The sequence below is a fragment of the Rattus norvegicus genome, chromosome 2, assembly GCF_021556685.1.
Source record: "Rattus norvegicus strain SHRSP/BbbUtx chromosome 2, alternate assembly SHRSP_T2T, whole genome shotgun sequence".
Lineage (NCBI taxonomy): Eukaryota > Metazoa > Chordata > Mammalia > Rodentia > Muridae > Rattus > Rattus norvegicus.
The window spans coordinates 190,128,658-190,144,372 of NC_141535.1; the positions used below are offsets into that span (position 1 = coordinate 190,128,658).

Below are 15,715 nucleotides of genomic sequence, written 5' to 3' on the forward strand. Positions count from 1 at the left end.
CACATCAGGTGGCTCCCAACTGTTATCCCAGCTCCAGAAGTTCCAGACCATGGAAGCTTTTCTGACTCACATGCCCCGACACAGAATTAAAAATAAATCTTTTAAAAATTAAAAAGAAATGAAGGTTGGCAAGATGGCTCGATGGATAAAGACTCCTTTCACCAAGCCTGACCACCTCAATTTGATTCCTGGAACTCACATGGTAGGAGAAAATAAAGTCCTATAAAGCTGTCCTCTGACCATGTTATTACTATTCCACAATATTCATGCAGATGCATGCATACATGCAAATGCGCACATGCATACAGACAGACAATTTTTTTAATGTTAAAAAGACTTATATGAAAGGAAAGTTCTGGATATAATAAATATTTGGAGACAGATCACTGCTGTCCTAGTGTCACTGAAATAAAGCAGTTGTGTAAGTGGGCTGCCCACAGCAGCTGTTTTAGAAAGGTAATAAGGTAAATAAAAACAGTAACAATGAACTTAAGTTCCAAACTGTACTTTATCAAGTCAAAGGCCAAGGGGAAGAGACCAACAGGAGAACTATCAGGAGTTACACTGGTACTAAAGCAAAGCAAAGGAAATTGTCAGCCTAGTAAGGCAGCTGGCTATGAAACAAGGAGAAAAGACTTGCAAACTATAGTTACAACAAGGGCATACAATCTAGAAGGTCACAGGTTCACGCCTACAGAAAAAGGAACACTACCGGGGCTGGGGATTTAGCTCAGTGGTAGAGCGCTTACCTAGGAAGCACAAGGCCCTGGGTTCGGTCCCCAGCTCCGAAAAAAAGAACCAAAAAAAAAAAAAAAAAAAAAAAGGAACACTACCAACTTGTTCTAAGGTATCTGGCTGGGAGTGAGAGACCAATAGTCATATTTTCAGGTGCTTTGTAAATGCAAACATGACCTGGTGAAAACACGAACAGCCAGAGTTTCAATCAGCATAAATGATTTAAATGAAAATGAAAATTTGGGATTATTCAAATTTTTGTATGACTTGTGTAAAGTAATACAAAGAAAGTATTTCATCCATTTCTAAGGAAAAAAATCAGTGTTTTTGAATGAAATTGATGACAAAGAATAATTATTTTAAGGCTTCATGCTCAGCCTTGAACCCACCAGACCTTCCAATGAGGATCCTACATCAGAACTGTGTGCTCCTTTATCCTTAGCACGGCAATCAGGAACAGACTGTCTTGATGTCTAGGCATGCTGCTTTCTATCTTGCCTTAGAAGAACGGTAAGTAGTGTGTAAGAAATAAGGGGGAGGTTAAATGCTTTTAATACATTGTAACACTAAACAGAACTGGAGACAAGTACTGGCAACTGGAATGAAGTTCAGGCAGGGGACCTGTCTCAAAGTAAAGGACAGCGCTTAAAAATAAGGAAAGGCTTTGATTTTCTTCTAAACGTACAAAGGGAAAATAAGTCTTGAAAGCATAGTGGGAGTAGGCAATCAGAAATCTCTACGAACAAAAATGTCAAAATTCAGCTAAGTAATCTGGAGCATCAATGCTCAAATAAGAGTTTACCTTTTCAGGTTCACCATTGCCCAAGGAATCCCAGTAGGAGTGTTAAAGGCAGGAAGGAGCTTCTCAGCCAACTGCACTGCTTTAGTCTTGAAAATCTGCGACAAAAGCACAATCAGTCAAATATTACAGGGGAGGATCGCTTGCTGCCACCTCTTCCATACACATACCACGATGTACAAGTTAGAGCAAGGCGTGTGCTGAGCGGTCACAGGTCATCCTTACTGCAGAGTACACGGTAACTAGAGTGGATATCTGAGTGCATACTGAGGAAGGTTTCCGGCATGTGATATCCTCAGTGGACACCGAGTTACAAAGCAAGAACACAGTTCTGGTCATCATCTGTATTTTTACCTCCCCTCACCAACACCCCCCCCCAAAAAAACAATCTGGGAAAATGGATCAGCAGCTAAAGCAGTTGCCACGAAAGAATCAAGACTGGCATTCAAACTGCCAAAAACCCACATAGATTCTGGTGGGTATGACATACAGAAACTGAAGTTGAAGACGAGATCCCCAAGCAAGCCATCTAACAAGACTACCCATATCAGAAAGCTCTGGCTTTGACTGGAAGAACAATCCAGGATGACTCCAACACAACCCTCAGGCCTCCACACAAACTTACACATACATGTGCACTCCCCTAACCCACACACACATGAACACACAGGAAAATTCAGGGTTCCACATGCACTTACATGTGTTCACACATACATGCACACACACGTACACACAATACCAAAAGAAAAACAAAATCAGAAAAACAGAATCTTCATCAACACGCAAGTTTACTTCACATATTTAACAACAAAAAGCTGTTAATGCAGCCTGGATGGACGTCCTTGAGTTGCTGTTGATGTTTCTGTTTGATTTTGCCTCCCCCCTCCTCCCTCCCCGAGATGTACTTCTGGTTACATAATATTAGAAAACAAATTTTTTTAGAAAATGAAGATATTACCGGGTATCTCAAAAACTTGAAGAAATCTAAAAGACGTATACAACACAATATGGTCTTTACCTCTGTTTTAAAACTGCAACATCAGTACAATGTTAAATGTAAATATAATTTCTCTTTATTTCTATTAATATATGCCATCCAATCACATTTGTTTTGCTGAATTTGTTGCAAATAGTTCATTACTTTCCTTCTTTATTTCATTAATTAAAATGGAAAACTATGTTAACTGTTTTGTTTTGATATTAAAACAGCATTGCTTTCTGGATAGAAACCCAACTTATACTTGAGACATTTTTTCCATATTCTTCCTGGTTGAGCTTTACTAATTTTTTTCAGTATTTGTATTTGTATGTTCACAGAGTTTACAAGTCTGTAATGTTCTTTTGGCTGTCAGTGCCACTACAGCCTCAGAAGTGTGGGACGGTGCTCCCTGTACAGGACAGAGCACCCTTTTAGTTCCCAGGAGCTCCTGAGTCAGTCACTGACACCATCAAAAGAAGTTCCTGAGTTTCTGAAAGAGAAGAGCCAAGTCGCCCATCAACAGATGAATGGATCAAAGATATGTGCTATATATATGTACACAGTTAAGTTTATACACACACACAACATATGACCAAAATTATGTCATCTGCAGGGAAATGGAACCACATCATCCTCAGGTTAAGCTAAATGAACTCAGAAAGACAAATCTCGTCTGTTTTCATCCACATCTGGAATTAATGCTCAAAGCCATGAGATGACTGTCTAGAAAAGAAAGAGGACTAGTATGGGGAGGTGAACAGGAAACCACTGGGAATGGGGATAGAAACATAGCAGGCTAAGCGTTAGTATGATCAAAGTACATTATACACATGCATGTACAGACATGGTGTGATGAAAGTGCTTACTTTGTACAATCAATAGATAATAATTAAAAGTGGAGGAGGAGGACAAAGAGGAGGTGTAAGGAGGAAAGGGAGAGGGGAAAAGGGAAGAGGAGGAGGAAAAAGGAGAAACAAGGATGAGGAGGAGGAGGAAAAGAAAGGAAGGGGAGGAAGAGGAGGAAGATGAGGAGAAGAGCAGCAACAAGAAGAAGCAAACCCAAGAGACAGGTCCTGGGCAAGCTTCTGGCCAGCCTGCCCCACCCAGAGAAACACTCGTGTGAGAGCCAACTGACGGGACCCCGAGGGGCTAGCACCACTCCCTAACATTTAAGTCCTATGGGGTAGAAAAACAGGTCAAAAAGACTGTAGTAGACTTAATTTTCTTTCCTTTCATATCTGATAAGAGTAATCAGTAAAACCACTTACCTTGGAATTAATTTTAAAATGTTCATTTTCTCTTCAAATAGTATATATGAGGTTATTCATAGTTTTTGGTTTTAATGAGTTAATTTTGACAAAATTTTCAGAGAACGTGTCCATTCTACCTAAAATCATTGTCTGAAAAGAAATGTTGGGTACATTCCACTATTATCTTTTTAATGTCTTGTGTGTGTGTGGGGGGGGGGGTCTCTACAAACATCAGGGTCATGAGGCAAGAAAAAAATCCTGATCCACACAGTTAGCTGAGGTTAGTTCATACTTCTAGAGTGGGCCCTCAGGCAGTTTACTGTAGGCACACTTCAGTACAGCAAAGGGTTTCCTTGTGTAATACAATCCCTCGTGCACAAGAAGGCGTAATAGAAACCCTTCTGAAAATGTATGTCACTTCTTCCAAGAAGATGGGTTCTGGAGTTGGCTGTGTGTAATCTTACAGGCCTAGGAGGGCCTGGTGTAGTCCTGGTCATACAAAGAGCACAGAGGTCATCTGGGCTGATTAGCCACCTCTGGTCCTGGTCCTGGTCCTGGTGGGAGCTTGGGGAAGCACCTGACCACACAGATAGTGCAAAGTCACCTGAACTATTAGTCACTATGGTCCTTCCTGTAGGAGCTCTTCGAGGTCTGGCCCTACAGTCAGCACACATCTCCAGGCTACTGACAAACAAACAGGTAGAACTTCTTCTCCCTTGAAAAGACAACTCAACTGGGCATGTTTAGTATTCCTGGTTTCCACCGTGCTCTCTATGAGCCCAAAAACCTTCGTGCTCCCTCCCAACAGTGTCATAGCCTCTGCAATGAAAGCCTAACCATGGAGACAGCACTCATTCCTGATTTCGGAAGCCGTCTTCTATTACTTCCTTCTATTTAGCTTAAAAGCTTCATTCAATTTGTTCATACTTTCCAAGAACCAACTTTGTAACATCTTTAATTTCCCCTGCAATTCTTTAATTGGTGTGTATATTACCCGAAGGCATTCTGTTCAAAGCCTTAAGCCAGGCTAGACTGGGATTCTACAGTCCAGCCTCCTAAAGAACTGGGGTTACAGTGAGCCATTACATATGAGCGGCTCTTTCAACTTGTTCATAATCTGACTGAAAAGTGCTTTGCTGCCCAGCACATACATACCATATGTACTTAAAAAGACTGTGTCTCCTGTAGTTCCTGAAGAAGTGTCCTACGAACATCAATTCACTTACACTGCTATTATTACTGCTGAGGGCTTCCATACAACATTACTAATTTTCTGTCTGTCCTATCAATTTGCAAATACTGTTGAAGGGAATTGCCTTTTTACTTCAAGAATTCAAAAGGAATCTTTTAACTCTATCCATTTCTGATTCATTCATTTGAAGCTCTATTATTAGGTACCCAAAATAAAGTGAGTTACTCTTTAATGTTGGGATTGTTGTATCTACCTAATGTATTCATCCTTTAACATGAAGCGGTCTTCATCTCTGTTGGTAACTTTTATTGCGAAGTCTTTCATTATTTCATAGCTGATATACATTACAGTTAAACACTGTAATGGAATATTCTGAGTTTTGTTTTTTGCTTTTAATTAATACATCATTTTAAATGACTTAGATGAAAATTAATCTCCATGGTTTCAATTATTTAAATCATAGTTTTCTATGGTATCATTTTGTCCCATCAGTGCTTTCAAACTTCTGTTTTAATCCCTGGTTTCTAGCTATGTGACTATGATATGACTAAGTGTGCTTAGTCATGCTGCCCTAGTTAGATTTTTCCGTCAACTTGACGCAGTCAGGGTCGTTTGGGAAGTGGGAACATTCAGAAAAATGTCTCCATCAGACTAGCCTAGGAGGAAGACTACTGTGGATTTCTTCATTAATGACTAATGAGAGAGGCCTGGCCTACTGTGGGTGATTCTGAGGTGGACAAGAAAGCAGGCTGAGCAAGCCATGGCGGGCAAACCAGTAAACAAACATTCCTCCCTGGCCTCTGCTTCAGTTCTGCCTCCAGGTTCTGGCCTTGACTTCCCTTCACAGCAGACTAGACTATAAGATGAAAGATATTATAAGATTCAAACCTAAGGACAAAGGCTGCCACAGGCAAACACCACATAGAATTTAGGAAAACACCCTGTTCCATGAAATGAGCTAACCGCCCCCTCTGCATGCCAAAGGCATTTCCCCACCAAGGACCTCCAATGAATTCAAAGGACAATAGGCGGCCACCAATGAGAAATAACCAACTCATGCTGTAACCTAAAGCCCTGAAACAGTATAAAGGGTATGGGCCTGTGTTCTTCTGGGTCACCTCTGTCCTGAGTACAGGGTCACCCCAGTGTACTGGACCATTAAACCTCTTGCTTATTGCATCGATCTCCGTCTCCGTGTTTTCGTGAGTGGGACCTCCTGGACGTAGGGCCAATTAGGTCCTACAAGATCTCTTCCTCCCCAAGTTGTTTTTGATCATGGTATTTCATCATAGCAATGTAAACCCTAACTAAGACATATGCTAAGAAAACATGTCTTCAATTTCAGGTCTGCAGCCAAATATAGAAAAAATGTGGCTGTTGTCTTTCAACTATCTTTACCCAAAGTACATGTATATCAGACTTTTTAACATTATCCCAAACTTCTGAAGCACTTATTGCTTTTTCCTTTCTGATTCTATTTTCTTTCTTCATGCTAAATAATATATTGCTCTATCTTCAAGTCTAGTGATGTTACTTTCAATGACAGCAGTAAACAGTAAAAAAAAAATTTCGGATTCCTCTTTTCTAGACTTTTAATGCTCTTTTTTCATAGATTTACTATTTATTACAACTTTCATCTCTGCAGTAACTTCAAGAATATTTCCATGTCATTGAGCCTAGCTGTGAAAGATTGCATAAAACATTTCTTGACTAATCTAGGGAAGCCCAAGACAGGTCAATATTCATCTGGAAGTAACGTTTTCCCTTGTTTCCTCACCCATTAGTAATTCTGAACTGAAACCTGGTCACTGTAAACCGTACTCTGAGACTTGAGATAGTGTTATATCCTCTGAGAGATGCTTGTTTTACATCTTCTGAAGCACATAACTAAACTCAAAATCCACTGATCTCTCCTTACAGCAGACAGCAGCCAGTGCAGGCATACTCAAGATCAGAGCGATATCTTGGAGGCTTGATGTCTGTTCAATCATGCTTACTTTTAGGACTCAGCCAACCAAGTAGAGTTGTGTAGAGCATCTGGGGCTTTTCCTCCAGAGCACTCTCTTCTCATAAATTATACCCTAAATTTCTACCTGTTACAAACAGCTACAAAGGCTGTCTTCTCAATCAAATCCATAGCCACAAACATAATCAGCTATAAACTAGTATTACCACTGAAACTTTCAAGTATACATGACAAGACTATGTACAAATGCATATATGACCCAACACACTGAAGAGGAAAATAACGAATATATTTAAAGATATTTATGTTGGTGTACTATTTAGTTTTAAAGGTATTTATTTTGGAAAGGGGAACCTCAGTTGAGAAAACACATCCATCAGACTGTCTTGTAGGCAAGTCTGCAGGACATTTTCTTAATGATTGGTGTGGGAGGGCCTCACTCATACAGGGCCGTGTAACCTCTGGACAAGAAAGCCTGAGCTATATAAAAAGCTAGCTGAGCAACCTAGCAGGAACAAGCCAGTTCTCCTCCACAGACTCTGCTTCAGATCCTGCCTCCAGGTTCCTGCCTTGAGCTCCTGCTCAGACTTCCCCTCTTAATGGACTAGGCGCAGTAAGGTGAGGTAACCCTTTCCTCTCCTTTTTGGAGAGTATCTTTTGGTCAGGGTGCTTATCAACTACGTCAGTCAGCAAAGTTTAGGGGAATATTTTACCCAATTACTGGGACATTTGTAGACAACAAAAAAGTTAAAATTTCAATAGAAATTGCAGCAATTTCTGAAGCGAGATTACTTTTTCCAAAATAACTTGATACTTAAACCAGAAGTGCTAATACTTAACATTTCTTTTTCTTTATTCATGACTTTATTTAACAGTATTTTGGGTTTAAAAGCTATTCATTTGTCCAAGAAAATACTCCTAAACTGATTCAGGATATTTATGCTTCAGTAAAGACAGATTTTACTGCTGTTATTTCTTTTGTTTTTATTATCTATGAGTGTGTACTAAACTCCACCTAACAATTTCTCTATTTTATCTGACAGGTTCCAGGTACCTTTTTCCATGTAAGTTATGCTTTCTCAGCTGGGAAGACACTTTGATACTATTTTAAAAAATGAAGAGAGACAACCTTGTTAAAGAAATGCCATATATCTGTATCGAGTAAACAGAATAAATCATCAAAAGTTCTTAACTTGTGAATATTTAATAGAAAAGGCCTTTTTCTGAGAAAAATAACACATCACATTTATGATAATAACAAATCCTCCGGAAAGAGTAACACTTTGTTAGGACAGCATGTAACCCTCATGTGTCTCACTACACCAGAAAATGGGATACATAGAAAACATTTCTTACTCTGGTTACACCTCTAATACAACAAAAACACTCTGTCACATTATAAATTATAGTTAACTTTAGCTCATATGAAAGAAGCCTACTTCCTACTTATTCAGCACCAGATAATGTCAAATTCAAATTATTTTTCTATGGTGCATTTATTTTCGGCACATCACAGATGTAGATTCAATGGTACAGCCACAGAAACAGGTCTGGTGAGGACTTTCAAATCAAAATGATGACATATAGTAATGCAAGTCTACTGAATAAAAAAGTCAGGAAAGACATGCATGGCCTTACCCCTGAGTAGACATACCCTAAGAATTTGTATTACTTATTTTAAACTAAGTAAAAATCTTCACTCTCCTCACAAACTTCTGGTTAATGTTACAAGGTTGATTGTAGTAAGACAGACACAGCAGCTATGACGTGTTCCCTGAGACATGGTGAAAGGCCTGATCTAATAAGCAGACGAGTATCATATGCTGGTGCTCTTGTGGTAAAGGGTACAAAGTCACCCTAAAGGAGGAAGTAGGTCGCGGGGCGCGTGCACTTGGGTGCCCTACTTTAACCTGGCTTAGTCCTACATTGCTCCTTTCCTGGCTTCCTTTTCTACACTGTTATGCCCTCCCTGCTAGGATGGTCTAAAACCTCCAAAAGCATTAACAAAGAAAACCTGAGTTCTACCTCTCCACAGGGGCAGCATCTGAGTCCTCAAGCACTACATAGGTACTTGCCCACAACTAAATCAGTCCAACTGTCAAGCTGACTTTATACTGGAGGAAACTTAAAGTACAAAAGGTAAAAAGCTTCATAAATACCACTGGTGGGGAGTGGGGGTCATGCAAGGTAAAAAAATCAAAACTCCGAATTCCAACCCACTCCACTTGTTTCTTCTTTAAACTTTGAGGCTTACAATCATACAAAAGTAGAAATATATGTTAGCAACACATATTTCCTTAACTATTTGGTTTTATCCATGACATCAGCAACCAAACTTCAATGTTTTGCTTCAACTTTTCTGCCGAGAGTCTAATACGGCAAAGTTAAGGCTGAAGCCTCCCTCTCCTAAATTTCCTCAAATTAATTTTGGTTCTCATTACTGATATGAAAATAATCAAGTACATCAAACACTCACAGATAAAACGGTACTTCAGATAAAGAACAACCTCTAACTCAGAGTCTTAAAACATTCCTATGTTCTTCTTCTCTTTGGCATTTCCATGAGATTGCCCCGTAGGCAAGTCTAAAGGGCATTTTCCTGGTCCTGACTGATGTGGGGTGACTGACCCTCTGCGGGTAGTGTGGTTCTGGGTGATGGAAGGAGGACAAGCAAACCAGAGAGAGAAGAAGTAAGCAGTGTTCCTCCACGGTCTCTGCTTCAGTTCTGCCCTAAGTTTCTGCCCTGTCCTCTCTGTAAGCAGCCTGTGAACTATAAACTGAAACAAACCCTTTTCCTCCTCAACTTGCTGTTAGTCATGTTTATCAGAGAAACAGAAAGCTAACTAGAATAGCAGGGACAACACAGTTCGTAACACTGTAATGGGGCATAAATGTCACTATTCCTTTGTCCAAACCCACAGAATGAACCACACTGTTTGAGTCATACTGTAAACTGCGTACACATAAGGATTTGACAGTGTAAATTCATTAGTTGTAATAAATAAATCACCATGGTGGAAGACAGCATAAGGGGGGAGGCCGGGATCAGGGACACACAGAGGGTATAAGAATCTCTATAATTTCCTCTCAACTACAATTAAAGTACTCTGAAACTACTCTTTAACAAAAAAAAAAAAAAAATCTTATTTAAAAAGAAAAAGAAAAAACCAACGGGTGGGGAAAAAACGAATAAGTAGTCCAAGAGAGCCAATGAAATACCAGGAGGAAAGAGGCAAATGCAGAATAAAACATGTTTTAAAATAGTAATTAAAAAGTTTCTCAAGGAGGTTAAAGAGAATCTGAGACCACCAAGCATCAAGTAAGATAAAGAAGCCCTACCCTACCCTCAAGAGAAAAGTAAAACCACTGATATCCTTCATATAAAACAAAACATGAACAAAAAAATCTTTATGGTAGCCAAAGAGAAAAACATTACACATAGAAGGATAAAGACTAAAGCAGATTTCTCACCATAATCCATCCTTCATAAGATGATTTAGTGCTATCTTCAAAGTGCTAATATAGTGGTTATCAACCTTCCTAATGCTGCAACCCTTTAATATAACTCCTCATGTTATAGCTCCCTCACCTAGCCATAAATTACTTTAATTACTACTTCAGAATTATAATTTTGCTACTGTTATGAATTATGATATAAATATCTGATATGCACCTGTCAAATGGTCATTTGGGGTTGTGACCCACAGGTTGAGAATCACTGTACTAAAAGGAACTCTCAAATTACATTTTATGCCCCCCCAAAAAACCTTCTAAAAATAAGGATAAAATAAAAACAAAAACAGAAGGAATTCACTAGCAGCAAATCAACTTTCAAAATGCTATAGAAACTTATTACCCAAAGGGATAAAATACAAAACCTGTAAACAAAAACGAAGACTAACAAAAATCACTGAAATTAAGATCAATAAAAAATGCCTTTCCCCTTTACACTGAATAGCTCCATAATGTAGTTGACATCAGAAGTAAAAATTCTAACAATATATTATGGATTTTAACATAAAACTGAGATATATAACAAAAAAACTGAGAGGCTATCATTACGAGATCCTCACATACAAGTGAAGTTAGATCTGGTGACTGACAATAGAGCGGATTAAACATCTGTATATAAAAGAACAAAGAACCACTATTTTCAAAAGTCACCAGCAACAGAATCCCTGAAGCTTTGCTAGATGACAGCACACACCTGTAGCTCAGGTACTCAGAAGAAGAAGGCAAAAGATGGAAACTTTAGTGACCTCAGCAACTTTATGAGACTTGTCTGAAAGTGTGTAAAGGGGCTGGTGTCTGAATCAGGAGAGACAGCTCAGCAATCAAGAGTGCTTGTCCCTGGCAGAGGGCCTGGGCTCCATCCCACCACCCACATGATAATTACAGTCATGGTAACTCCAGTTCCAGAAGGTCTAAAACCATCTTCTGACCACCTTGGTACATGATCCACATACATGCAAACATGCAGGCCAAACACATAAAATAAATAATCATAGAGGGGCGAGAGGGCTGGTGTACAGCTCATAACTAAATTGTTTGTCTCATACGATGTGCCATGGATATAGTCTAATGTACACATACAATACAAATAGTAAGTCAATTATAGAGATTAAAATATCACAAAGATTATATTTTAAAGGGCATATTTTTAAATTACTTTTAAAATGTTTTAAAAAAGAAATTAAAAACCAGATGAGACAAACAGGAAATCCTAACAGTCAGATAAAAATGGCAGTAAGGGGCTGCAGAAATGGAACAGATTGTTCTTCCAGAGACTCCTGTTCAGTTCTCGTTGGGCAACTCATGCTGGTCTCTAACTCCAGCTCCAGGGAATCCAACGTGGACTCACACACAGACAAGACTCACATACAGACAAGCCTTAAGTCTGAAATAACAAGGCACTACAGGTGTGTTTCCCTGTGTCTAGAGGCTCCCAGGACAGCATGATGCTTCTGGCTAATCTGCACTGTCTCTTCATTTTACTGGGTCAAACGCTAAAGAAAAATAGAGCTGGGTGAGCTCTGCTGCTAACACACAGGGGCTCATCTTGGCTGTACACAGTGTAAATGAAAGGATGGTCATGCACAAAATCCCCAGAAGTGGTATAAGAAGGCTGGCCCTAGGATACAGAATCTTGGCTACTGTGATTAATCAGCTAAGTCACAAAAGTAGTCAATGCTTTGATGAAGTCCTCCTTTCCTAGCTATTAACCCTCTCAAAAAATAAACATAAATCCATGGTTTTCCATTCAGGTCCCCACTGACATTTGGATGGATCCTTGGAGCTGTGGGTGCCCTCCTGACATCCACACACTCCATGTTTCCCCGTCCGTCTTTCTCGTGCTTTCAAAGACTGGCATGGAGGACAAGATTCGGCCTCTTGCCCTTGGACTGCTTTATATACAATGCTCACAATGTCCTCTTCCTAGTCTTCTTAACTTCCTTGTTCTTTGCTGACAAAGGTTTGAGCAGAAAGAATAGGAAGTGCTGTGTTCTTTCTTCCTTTTGCCTCTGCCTCGCCTTCGCCCCAAGGCCCATGAGTCCAGCAGAGGAAGGGGAAATAACTCTTTCTATAGAGTTAATAAGGGTGGGTAAAGTGGACATTTCTAGTTTCTTTGGAGACTCTGATTATAATGTTTTGCTGGGGCACACAGGTGAAAGAGTGTTTTGCTGAAGCAGACACACGTAAAAACAGTTTTGCTAGAGCAAACTCGTGAAAGAACACATGATGTTTAGAGAGAACACAGATAAGGACCCCACAGGCGATGGGAGCTGCACCCCTGGTTTGCCTGGTTCACCTCGCTATTCTCTGCTGACCACATGCATGTATTGGTTCTCCAATTGTGTTGCTGAGCTTAGCCTGTGGTGACTTCATGGAGAGAAAATCGACAAAGAACCTCTCCTGTCGTTCCTGTGGCTTCTTGCCACTAGCTACACTCAGGTGAGCCTCAGTTTCTTCTGGATTGACCTGCCCTTGCTGATTCCTGGGTGGTGTCTTCTGAGTGGACTGAACTGCAGCTGCTGGATCATATTTGGTGTTTGCTAGTGGACTGGACTGAGAACAACAAAGAGTGGAATTGCCCAAAGAACTATTTCTAAACAGGTCCACTTCCCCATATCCTTTGATTCCCACTGCCTCTGCTGGGTGATGGGCTAGAGGGCAGGTTGAACCCTTGTTAAAGCTGTGAAAAACAAACGCCTACAGGTGGTAGCTAGATCCAGTCTCAGCTGTAGCCTCCCACACTTACTGCTCTCAGCACTTCCTGATTCTTTCTTCCTGCCCTGTCCTTCACCTTGAAAAAGACTGGGAACAGTTCCAAATGAGAAGGACAGAGTAGAAGGAACAGTGATTTAAATTTTATTAAGTAAAGCTTACAAAACTCTATTTTAGTCACAGCTTTCATTTTATACCATGACCTTGCCACAGTTTCAAAGGCAGTCTGAGCGTGGTCACTCTAGGTCTGAGCGTGGTCACCATGGGTCTGAGCGTGGTCACCATGGGTCTGAGCGTGGTCACCATGGGTCTGAGCGTGGTCACTCTAGGTCTGAGCGTGGTCACCATGGGTCTGAGCGTGGTCACTCTAGGTCTGAGCGTGGTCACTCTAGGTCTGAGCGTGGTCACCATGGGTCTGAGCGTGGTCACTATGGGTCTGAGCGTGGTTACCATGGGTCTGAGCGTGGTCACCATGTGTCTGATCATGGTTACTATGTGTCTGAGCGTGGTCACCATGGGTCTGAGCGTGGTCACCATGGGTCTGACCGTGGTCACCATGGGTCTGACCGTGGTCACCATGTGTCTGAGCGTGGTCACCATGTGTCTGAGCGTGGTCACCATGGGTCTGAGCGTGGTCACCATGTGTCTGAGCGTGGTCACCATGTGTCTGAGCGTGGTCACCATGGGTCTGAGCGTGGTCACCATGGGTCTGAGCGTGGTCACCATGGGTCTGAGCGTGGTCACCATGGGTCTGAGCGTGGTCACTCTAGGTCTGAGCGTGGTCACCATGGGTCTGAGCGTGGTCACTCTAGGTCTGAGCGTGGTCACTCTAGGTCTGAGCGTGGTCACCATGGGTCTGAGCGTGGTCACCATGTGTCTGATCATGGTTACTATGTGTCTGAGCGTGGTCACTCTAGGTCTGAGCGTGGTCACCATGGGTCTGAGCGTGGTCACCATGGGTCTGAGCGTGGTCACCATGGGTCTGAGCGTGGTCACTCTAGGTCTGAGCGTGGTCACCATGGGTCTGAGCGTGGTCACTCTAGGTCTGAGCGTGGTCACTCTAGGTCTGAGCGTGGTCACCATGGGTCTGAGCGTGGTCACTATGGGTCTGAGCGTGGTTACCATGGGTCTGAGCGTGGTCACCATGTGTCTGATCATGGTTACTATGTGTCTGAGCGTGGTCACCATGGGTCTGAGCGTGGTCACCATGGGTCTGACCGTGGTCACCATGGGTCTGAGCGTGGTCACCATGGGTCTGAGCGTGGTCACCATGTGTCTGAGCGTGGTCACCATGGGTCTGAGCGTGGTCACCATGTGTCTGAGCGTGGTCACCATGTGTCTGAGCGTGGTCACCATGGGTCTGAGCGTGGTCACCATGGGTCTGAGCGTGGTCACCATGGGTCTGAGCGTGGTCACCATGGGTCTGAGCGTGGTCACTATGGGTCTGATTATGGTCACTATGGGTGTCTGGATCTCTTGCTCTGCTATTCTCACTCTCCCTTGACTGCCAGAGGGAGTCAGTGTTTTCTCTCTGCACCCTGGAGCAAAGTTGGGCTCTTAATCTTGCTAAGAAGCTTTTACTCAGAAGTAGAAAAGGGTGGAGTTTATAGCTCACACTCTTAGTTCCTCTAAAATCTCCAAAATTTTTCCGTCTTCTGAATTGAGTCTGTAATTTTTGCTGCTCAATCCTATCCTCTGACACAGCCTACACCCAACTAGGAAGTCTGGGCTTTTCTCCTCCCAGGTCAAGAGGTGGGCTTCTTCCAAAAGCTTTTGAGAACTAGATTTTCTCCAGGAAAATGAGGAACACCCACTCTTGGGCCTCACCTTTCTTCCGGATCCAAAACTTCCTCCTCACAGCTGTGTTTAAACAACTTCCTGAAGCTGCTCTACTCACTAACTGCCAACTTCCCAGTGATGAAATGAGACCAGTACCCGGGCATGTCTGATGGGGCATCACTGTGTAAGGACACAGAGTCATACACTGCTTTGTGCAAAGACAAAACACATTCTACTTTTCAACTATGTTATAGCTACCAAATAATTTGAATATATTGTTATAAAATATGACAGTAGGGGGAATCAAAGCCTAAGTTACCTCATATGGAAATTCTACCTTTTAAGAAAAGAATGGAGTTTACACAAATCTTGCCAGAAAAAAAAAAAAAAAAGAATGCCAATTCATTTTAAAAAGTCAGCATTACTTAGCAAAATACATGAACTGGAAGACACAAAGTATTGAAAGACAAGGGCTAGAGAGACGGCTCGGGGATAAAACACTTACACAGTGTAGGGGTTGGAATGCGGAGTCTCAGAACCTACTGAAAAAGCAGGGTAGGCATGATAGCTTACCTATAATACCTATGTCTACACAGGATTCCCTGAGGCAGCCGACTCACTAGACTAGCCAAATCTACAACATCTGGTCTCAAGTGAGAGCAAGCAAGATAACACTCAACACTAACTTCAGGCCTCCACATGTACACAGAGAATAAAAATGTTTGCCACTAGGGTGATTACCTGACTCCAATCCCCAGGACCGACAGGGTAGAAGAAAAGAACAGACCTC

General features: G+C 41.6%; 1 protein-coding gene across 1 annotated transcript in view; it reads right to left on the minus strand.

Annotated features, from left to right (window-relative positions):
* The window catches only part of Man1a2 (mannosidase, alpha, class 1A, member 2), a 145,302-nt gene that overhangs the window by 76,826 nt on the left and 52,761 nt on the right, over positions 1–15,715 (minus strand). The window contains 1 exon segment of the mRNA NM_001106452.1: positions 1,538–1,632. Within this exon segment, the coding sequence (NP_001099922.1) occupies positions 1,538–1,632 (95 nt within the window).